Source organism: Triturus cristatus, chromosome 3_1 (assembly GCF_964204655.1).
Source record: "Triturus cristatus chromosome 3_1, aTriCri1.1, whole genome shotgun sequence".
NCBI classification, from domain to species: domain Eukaryota; kingdom Metazoa; phylum Chordata; class Amphibia; order Caudata; family Salamandridae; genus Triturus; species Triturus cristatus.
The window spans coordinates 452,132,007-452,142,135 of NC_140583.1; the positions used below are offsets into that span (position 1 = coordinate 452,132,007).

A 10,129-nucleotide genomic window follows, 5' to 3' on the forward strand; every position below is an offset into this window, starting at 1 on the left:
CCGGTTAAGGTGGAGGTTTTGTTGGGGGCTCTTGGGGGGTATCCGGACAGGACAGCGGCGGAGCGACTACGGTTGGGATTTCTGGACGGGTTCAGGCTGGGGTATGAGGGTCCAAGGGTACGTAGATGGGCAGACAATTTGAGATCGGCACGGGAGCACCCACAGGTGGTACAAGCGAAACTGGATAAGGAGGTACAGGAGGGCCGCATGGCGGGACCCTTTCAGGATTGGCCCCTGCATAATTTGATTGTGTCACCCATTGGAGTGGTGCCCAAAAAGGAACAGGGTCAGTTTCGCCTGATACAGCATCTGTCATGGCCGGAAGGTGGGTCGGTCAATGACTTTATTGAGGAAAGTGCGGCCACTGTATCTTACTCCTCTGTTGACGTGGCTATGTCACTGGTGATGACCGCGGGCGCAACAGCGCAGATGGCAAAGTGCGACATAAAGTCAGCTTTCCGGCTGCTGCCAGTTCACCCAGATGACTGGGATCTGTTGGGCATACAATTCGGCGGCCCCTGGTACGTGGACAAAGCATTGCCGATGGGCTGCTCCATGTCTTGCACACTTTTTGAATGTTTCAGCACGTTCCTACAATGGTTGTTTACGGAACGGACGGGTCACCAAGGCGTGACGCATTACTTGGATGACTTCTTTTTTGTCGGCACCTCGGGCTCCGCGGACTGCCAGAAGGCTCTGGACAGTTTCCAAGAGATCACGAGGGACATGGGCGTGCCGCTGGCCCCAGAAAAAACGTAAGGGCCTAGCACGGCACTGGCTTTCTTAGGCATTGAACTGGATTCCGTTGTGATGGAAGCGCGCCTTCTGGCGGATAAGAAACAAAACATGTTGGAGCTGCTGGCGAGTGTGTTGGCACGACAAAAAGTGACGGTCAGGGACATCCAAGCGTTGCTGGGACATCTCAATTTCGCCTGTAGGGTGGTCAGAGTAGGGCGGACATTCTGTAGGCGGCTGGGGAGAGCATTGGAGGGGCAGAGGCCCCCGCACCACCATGTGCGGCTGTCCGCCGGGGTGAGGGAAGACTTGAGGATGTGGCAGTTTTTCCTGCAGTAGTTTAACGGGGTGCCGTTGATGAAAGATGTGGACATGGTGTGGGATGTGCAGATTTTCTCAGATGCTGCGGGGAGCAAGGGTTTTGGACTGTACTGGCAGGGGAGGTGGTGCGCAGAACCCTGGCCCTCAGTCTGGTTGGCGGGCGGCGGGAGTATTGCCTTCTTGGAATTCTTTCCCTTGGTAGTGGCGGTCACATTGTGGGGAGCTTTGTTGGCCCACAAGAGGGTCACGTTCAGGATTGACAACATGGCTGTGGTGCAGGTTGTCAACAGGCAGTCGGCAAGGGACGAGCAGGTGCTCAAGTTGTTGAGGGTTTTTGTGCTGGGGTACTTGAGACATGATATGGCGTTTCGCGCGGTGCATGTGCCAGGTGTGGACAATGACATTGCAGATGCTTTGTCTCGTTCGCAGTGGGGGAGATTCCGTGGGCTCGCCAAGGACGCGGACGTGAATCCGGACAGAATGCCGAACCAACTATGGGAAGTAGGCAACACAGGATGCTACAATTGGTTCATTAGGGCAGTCTACACGGTTGGCATACCGGGCGGCATGGGAGGATTTTTTCCGTTCAGGGGCGAGGTGGCGGGCTTCCGGGGCGGCCAGACAGGAGGATGTGGTGCAGTTCATATTGGACTTGGTGGAAAGAGGCCTGACGAAGCTGACAATTGGGGGCAAGTTAGGCGGGATCGCTTTTGTCGGGAAGCTGTTGTGGGGCTACGCCCCTCCGCGGGGGAACTGGGGGCACGGATTCTGGAAGGGTGGGCACGGGAATGTGTGAGCACGGCTCGGGTGAGGAAACCACTATCCTGGGAGCTCTTGGAGGGGGTGATGGGGGCTCTGCCGGGGGTTTGTCTGGACGACGGGGAGGCCATACTTTTTTCCACACTCATGTCTTGGATGTTTTTCGGGGCTTTTCGGGTGTCGGAGTTGTTGGGATCCAAAGGGAATCGGGGTCTGGCCTGGGGCGAGGTCTCTTTTGGGGCGGAGATGGTTAGTATTTGGCTCAGGAAGGCTAAAACAGACCAAAAGAGCTGGGGGATGTGGGTTGCTTTGAAGAAGGGGAGCTCGCCGTCGGTTTGTCCGTTTCGGTGGGGTTTGCGTTGGAAGGCATGCTCGGGGGGGCTGGGGGACTTGGTCTTTTTACATCTGCAGGGGTGGGGCGTTAAGGCTTCACAATTACTGGCCGTGCTGCGTAAGGCGCTGAGGAGACTGGGGGTAGAGGAGAAGGGTTTTGGAACGCATTCCTTACGAATTGGGGCGGCATCAGAGGCACATGCGAGGGGTTGGGAGAGTGGGGACATCATGCGGTTGGGTAGGTGGTCATCGAATTGTTATCAGCGGTATGTGCGCAGCGAAACTGGGGGTGGGTTGCTGTAAAAAAAATAATAAAAAAAAGAGGAGAAGAAGAGTTTTTAAGGGGTGTTTTCCTGGTGTTCATTCTTGTTTTTCTTTTCAGGTTCGGTTATGGGACCCCTCGCCAGGGAGATGTCCATTTGGATTGTGGGGCACTCGTTTGTGAGGCGGGCGCAGGTCCAGGCCCAGGAGAGTTACTTTGGGGACAGCCTGGGGTTCAATAAAGATTTATTCTCGGTGGCATGGCGGGGAAGGGGTGGCATGCAATGGAAGGAATTGGTAACAGTATTGAACGGGATTTTGAGGGGGGGTCGGTGCCCGGATGTGTTGGTTTTACATTTGGGGGAGAATGACATGGTCAGGGAGACAGGTTTGGCGCTGATGCGGGCGATGAAAAAGGATTTGGTCTTGATCAAGGAAAGATGGGCAGGGTGTTCCATTGTATGGACCGAATTTGTTCCACGGAGGAGTTGGAGGGGGGGGGCGTAAAGGGGGGGGGCGTAAACCCTGGGGCGGTGGATAAAGCAAGGAGGAAGCTCAACACGGAGATGGTGCGGTTTTGTCGTCAGGTAGGGGTAGGACGGGTGGCTCATAAGGACCTCCGGTATGATGCGCGGGAGCTCTTTCGGGATGATGGGGTACACTTATCCCGGATGGGGATGGACCTTTATCTGTTGGAGTTGCGGGTGGTCCTAGCGCGGTTGCTAGGGGTTTACAGGCGTTAAGTGTAGCAGGCCTTTCCGCAGAGTTTTTGGGGGGGGGCAGAAAAAAGGGAGGAAGGGGCGTATCCGCCGACACTTCCCCCTTTTGTCTGGGTGGCGGGGTGGTTGACAGTTGGCCGGGATTGGCTAGAGTTTGTTGTTATAGGTTTGGTAGTTTGGGTCCAGGAACAGGGAAAGGGTAACCAGTTTGGATACGTTTAGATTAGAGGTTGGATAGTTACAGTTGCACAGAAGGCAGGTAGGGGTTACGGTCAGGGGAGTTTGGGAGTTGGAAAGGCTACATGGTGTAGGATTGGGTTATATGTTGGTTATGGAATGTTATGTTGTATTTTGGGGGATGGGGGAACTGATGTGGGGATCGTAGGGGTGGGGGGAAAGACCAAGGGGTCAGGAAGTTATTGTATAGCGAGGCGCTAGTTTTGTAAGGCAGTGGCCAAGGAGTTAAAATTGTGATATGCACCTGTTTCAATAAAGCGGCCTTTTTCACACACAGTAAGTGGTCTGGTGTCGGCTTGCCCCTCCTCCCCCCTTAATCTCCCAATTTACACGGTTGGGGAAAAAGAACGCCCCCTGCAGCGTCGGAAGCGCAAATCTTCTATCACGATCACAATTAGCAGTTGTGTTTTTTTCTTTTTTTAGCAATTAGCAGCTTTGGCTGGTCACTAACAAACCTTGCTTTTCCTCCTGAATGACAGCGTTGCAGCATGCATTGTTTGAATCCTCCGTTGGAGCCATCCATGGCCCAGCCCACTACTTCCGGGAAGTCCCCCAACCATGATGTTGGTATTGACAGGGGGAAACAGAAGCTAAACACAGACAGAAGAAGGACGAGGAGGCATGCCTTCCTCTGTACCTGAGCACCAATGGAACGTAAAAGTAAGCAAGCGGTGTTATGCTGGAATGCCCATACAGGAGGATGGAGGAGGGGCCATCGCACCCTGTACAGTGTGATGGCCAAACAAAAACGTTCTCCGAGTGAAATCGCCAGCGAGGGAGTAAAGCCCACAAAGGAGGGACATTTTAACAAAGGCACCAATTGCAAGCAGGTATTTGTAATTCGCAAACATATCAGTCAATGGCAATTGGTGTGTTTTCCAGAGCCACTGGAAGAGGATACAACAGGCCGATCATGTTCGACCTATAAAGGGCAGTTCTTCAGAAGTCTGATCAGCAGAATGTTGCTTACAAAAGTGTTCACTGAACCAATATTTGCATCCCCTTCCATCTAGCCACAGCAAGGCAGGTAATATACTTCTACTCTCCGCGAAGCTAGCCACACCTTCGATCTGATGCCAATGCAAACCAGAGGCATTTAAGTGTATCACACTTTGCTGTATAATTAATACTCGGAGTCAAACATGAGGATGAATGCCAAAATCTCTTTTTCAATGAGTACATTATTTTTCATTTATTTCCTTGACATGGGTCCAGCCGTTATTTCTCACTTTCAACCCTTCAACTGATCAACTGACCTGGCTGGATCAGTGGTCCAGCAGTAGTCTAGTAGCTGAGAGATGGTTTACCTGATTTGTGTACCTATTAAAAATTCCTAACATAGCACAATCTTCACAAGTAAATAATGTTCTCTTTCTACATTCTTGCATCTTCAAACTGCATGCTGTCTCAAAAAACATTCACTACATTCCTTAAATCGCATTAAAAAAAACAAAAATGTCCTTTTCTGCATCTCCTTTTTTCTTCTCTCTTTCATATGTCCTCATCCTTACATTCCATCCCCTGCATGCCTCCTCTCTCTGAGCACACCCTACCGTGACACATGCACGTTTGACTATTCACTATTTCCGCAAATTTTCCACATCTCATCTACAAGATCACAAACTCTTCTCCTTCCGCCAAAAGTCATATCTATTCAACCCAACAATACCTAATCTCCTCTAACTCCTGTATTAATCCCACCAGCCATGTGCATGAGCTCACTTCTCCCCCTACTAATGATTGTAACCAGCCATTATTACTTGAGTCCTCCATAAAAAACTAAAATGGCTGCATTGAATGGTTTGCTTTGAGCGCACAAGACTAATCCCAGTAACTAACAGTAACTAATAACACTGAACTAACCATTAACCTTGGGTTCTGGAGCAGCGTGCTGCCTGCCGTAAAGCGATTCGACACCTCATCAGGGGTAGTAAGTGTTATATAAATGCAATTACAATAACAGTGTGGCACTAATGCCAACCGTCCAATCTCAGCGCAGCACACTATGACGTACTTCTCTCTCCTCGCAGTGGTTCATACTCCTATACAATTGTTATGAGAGCACCCTTTTCTCTACACTAAGCAAACACAAAACAAATGCTGAGTAATTTCAACAAATAACTTTTGTCTGCTCCACTAAAGAAATCAAAGTATTCATTGACACAGGAAATGGTTCTGAGTGACACTTTTTGACTTACTTACACACGCACACATGTCAGTAAAACCTCGACAAATCATTTGCATCAGTGCAGTTTTTCTCCTTTGCGCAACAGGACCCACTACACCAACCACACCTTACTCTCAAACAAAGGTATATGTACCTATCTCAATTGTGAAGCCAATGGTACCTCACAACTAACACCATAAAACTAAGAACACAAATTACAAGACAGTGTATTCCACACATATATCTATCCCGGGATCTTAGGGTATGTCCAGCCTGATAACACCTGCAACTGCTCCGCATTGAGCGCATTCACATCTATACCACAAGTAAAGCCTCATCGCACTACGCAATCTCAGCAAAATACTGCAAGCTTAACATACAAAATTACAACACTTGACCCTATTAATAATCACTCCTCGATTCTTGCAACTCTTTTCTTAACTGCTGGAACTCCACTGATCCTCAGAATCTAGACGTGGGCATTTAGGGATAGGACTTGGTTTGGGCAAGTCTAGAATTTCAACAGGGGGTAGTCTAACTTCATTTGCTTTAGTAACCAACGATACGACAATGCTATCATCTCTAAGACCACTGGGCCTTACATCGTAATCTCCCAGTCAAGTCATCAAAGATTTTTCCCCACTTGTCGTATGGACCTTTGTGGTTGACGTGAAGCATTAAAAGGGAAAAGACATCAACATTACATTCCAACTTGTGAATCCAATGTGACTCCGCTTTAAGGCCCAAGTTGCGCCAAATATGGTTAAAGGGTTGTATTTCGGAATACTAATATATCCCGCATACATGCAAACCAATAATAAATTTAGTAGGTACAACAATACAACAGATAGGCTGAAATATGTCAGTAGACTGAGTCAATATATGAGGAGATAGAGGAATGTGATAGTCACATCAAAAAAAGAAACAGATTTAAGCAAACAGGTGTTCCATAAATAAACTTCCCTTCGCTCTTCTAAACAAGCAAATATAGAGTGATCTACTAAGGGTCTATATTTCAGGAGCATAGAACATGTCAGTATGATCACACTTCAGTAGAAGTCTTGGAAAAAGGAAATAAGTGTTTAGCATAAAGCTTCGGACTTACAAGAGCAGGGCAAGCAGAGAAGTCTGTACCTCTCAAAGTCTATGGGGAATCTCAGTGTCTTCCAACTGAGAGAACACAAATTTAAAAGAATCTGGATATTTAGAAACATCTTTATCTCCTTTCACAAAACCAGGGACCAATCAAATTGTTACTCGCGTGCATCTGCCACATAGCTTCAGTATCCCATTGTATCGATATTTGGACTGTAGTTCTCAACCTTGAATATCTCCCTCTATCCTGGTATATGATGGACAGAAGGCATCTTTTGACCATGAATTTTCCCCGTTCACTTAAAAGGTCTTTCCTCCAGTGCTCACTGTCATTAGTCTAATTCAAACAATAAGTCTTTCTCTAACTAACGAGAATCATGATAATACACCTGCAAAGAAAGAGAGATCATGCTGGCAAAGCAAAATAGAGGTCTGTAGTCAGGCTAATTTTAACTAAGCATTTAATATGCACTTTGAATACATGATTATACATGCACTTGTGTAACTTCAAAACTAAATGAAACATGTTTATGTATGCAAACATAACTTGATGTGTAAGCGTAAAACATGAAGTAAGAATATATGCTTATATGTTTAAACTGAAACTTAGATTATACAGGTATAAATCACTAATCTCTATAATGATTACATTAGTGCATTTAAATGTTTCACATGCTTATGAAGTTAAGGCACACTGTGAATATAATGTCAACTGCGAGTACATAACTGCATTTCTGTGATGTGTAATGGTGGCACCTAAATTGTGCAGCTCCAGGCTTGAACAAGAGGGTATCCTGCAGTGGAAGCCGGAATGGCTCATGGTTCGCAGGGGACAGGGTGGGCTAATCGCTGGGGTGGGGAGGGGGCCGGTCGCGCATTGTTTAAATATTAATAAATGAATAAACTTACCTTGCTCCTGCTCTCCTCGTGCATATCGAGGAACAGGAAGCAGGCCCACTGACCTGCAGCGTTTTGATTGGTAAGCACCCAGGCTCCACTGACCAATCACAACGCAGCGTCATTGTGATTGGTTTTGAGCATCCTGATTCTATGCTCAACCAGGGAATTAGGGCGTGGGCATGTTCTCCATGCAGGCCTGCATGGAGAACGGGGAAAGTGTGCATGAATGGTTTGGGCAGCCCGAGAGGGCTGGCCATACAGTCATTGTGCACTTAGGAGTGGGCAAACCACTCCTCCCCTGCAGAGGCTCAACTAGAGCAAAATTTTGGGGGGGCTACTAAAAATTTCGGGGGGGGGGGCTGATTCTTCCAGCAATATACAGAGTGGAGATGCAGGGGCTATAAGAAGTGGTGAAAACACAACAAAGACTCGTTAGTAAGTAAATGGTCTTTTAAAGACCTGTGAAGTACTCGGGTGGAACCTGTCTCAGCCCGGGCTGACACACACGACGGGGGCTGAAGCCCTTAGAGCCGAATGGGCGTTGCACGCCTGCTCCCCTGCTCTGCTCCAAGAGCAGACCAGCCCCGCCCGCAAAGCAGCAGAAAGCAGCATAAAATGATAATAAAGCAAAGTTATTCTGCTTAAAAGCAGTGGGGCAACTGCGCCACTGGGTATCCTGTGTGTCTTGAGCCCTATTGACTGGAAGGAAATGCCCCCCCCCCCCTCCCCCGACTGCAGTTTGAATTATAAAGTACAACAATAATAATCGGAGTTCATTGAGCCCCGCAAGCGGTAGTGAGTAAACTCTGGGGCAGATTTATATATGACTTGCGCCTCATTTACGCCGCCGTTGCGTCACTTTTGTGACGCAGCAGCGGCGCAAATCCTGCACCATGGTGCGGGGTATTTACAACGTGACGCATCTGGGAGATGCGTCACGTTGTAAAGCCCTGCGCCACATGTAGGCGTTCCAGGGCAGGTGGGGGCGTTCCGGCGCAGGAGCGCCTCCTAAAAGTGGCTGAGTGAAATCTACAAGATTTCACTCAGTCACTTTTGAGCCCATGCTGCGTCAAAACCCTGCGCCTGCTTGAAGCAGGCGTAAGGATTGACGCAGCATTGTGCAGATAGGGCACCCCAGAGCCTTGCTGGAGCTGCGTCGCGCTTGCGACGCAACTCCAGCAATGCGCCACTTTTACGGCACAGATGCGTGACGCATCTGTGCCGTTTTTGCCCCATGGTGCGCCGCATTATAAATGCGGCGCATCCATGATGGCGGAGCTGGGGCGCAAAATAACTGGCGCATCCCTGCTGATATGCAGGGATGCGTCAGTTATTATAAATATGCCCCTTTGTACTTAAGTAAAATCCATGATTTTCAATAGGAGTAACGCGACAACCTCATTCAACGTTGTTAGAGGGGGGCGGGGTTGAAGCAGAGATAAGGAGGCTCGCAGGCAGCGTGCTTCTCACCTGGGTCTGCGATGAGCACCTTGGCACCGCTGCAAGAGAAACAGTGCAGCAAGGACTTGGCGCGGATGTTGTAGTTCAGGCATGCGGTGGCGCAGCCCAGCTTGGCCAGTCCCAGCCAGAGCCAGACGTAGGCGGGCTCGTTGGGAAGGAACAGAGCGGCGCAGTCGCCCTGGCGCAGACCCGCGTGCTCTTGCAGCGCCCGGGCCACTCGGTTGCTCGTGAGGTCCACCTCGGCGTAGGAGAAGGCATGGTTTTTGTACAGCAGGAAGTGCTTGGCTGGGCTCTTGTGTACCTGATCCAGGAAGATATCCAAGAGGGTGCGCGGGGGTTTGCGCGTCGCGTTGCGCCGCATCCAGAGAGCGTAGCGAAAGATGGTGATGAAGGTCGCCACGTCCTGCAGGAGGTAGGGGAAGAGGCGGCGAAACAACACGGGCAGGAGCAGCAGGAAGCCTGCCAGCCCAGTGAACAGGAGAGAGTACATGCTGCAGGCTGGAGTGTGCGAGCCGGGGCGCAAAACAGATTACACTCTGCTCAGGAATGACACTAGTCGGGGTGGGGGCTGAAAGAATTCACAAAGCTCAAGCTGAACTGGGCGGAAAGGTTACGGGCTCACACCTGTCTGAATCCCTGCACAGGTAAGTGAGGCGGAAGCCGGTCTGGCTACATTCAAACAGACCCAGCGCTAAATATGAAAGGGTTCATGGTTCAACCACCTCTAAACATGACTCGGAAAGTGGGAGGAAGCTTACTAATACCTCTTTGAAAAAGTAACCGAAAACTAGTAATCATGAACTAGGCAGTCACCAGAGAAATACTGCCGCCCGCCCCTAAGGACCTCCCCCTTCCCGAGAGCTGTCAGACTCCGAGGAGCCTCCTGAGGCCGAATGTGTCACGGAGCGAGTGGGCGTGGCTTCCACCCCAATCCCTGACGAGGGACCTCCTCCTGCAGTTCGTTCACCCCGACCCTTGCCAGAGCTCAGAGCGGTGTTTTAGGCAAGCGGGTTTTCTTTCGTGTTTGACAGTGATTGACTCAGCACTGCCATTCGGTAACAACATATATTTGCCTGGGGCGGAAGAAAGAGCCAGCCTTCTACTGTACATAATAATGCCAAAGAACCGTGTGTGTGGGGGA

At 49.6% G+C, this 10,129-nt stretch overlaps 1 protein-coding gene across 1 annotated transcript in view; it reads right to left on the reverse strand.

The window, feature by feature from the left end:
* SLC27A2 (solute carrier family 27 member 2) overlaps positions 1 to 9,780 on the reverse strand; it is a 426,278-nt gene extending 416,498 nt beyond the window's left edge. The window contains exon 1 of the mRNA XM_085644259.1: positions 8,998 to 9,780. Within this exon, the coding sequence (XP_085500385.1) occupies positions 8,998 to 9,478 (481 nt within the window). The 5' untranslated portion in view covers positions 9,479 to 9,780. The remainder of the gene's footprint in view (positions 1 to 8,997) is intronic.
* Positions 9,781 to 10,129: the final 349 nt, after the last annotated feature.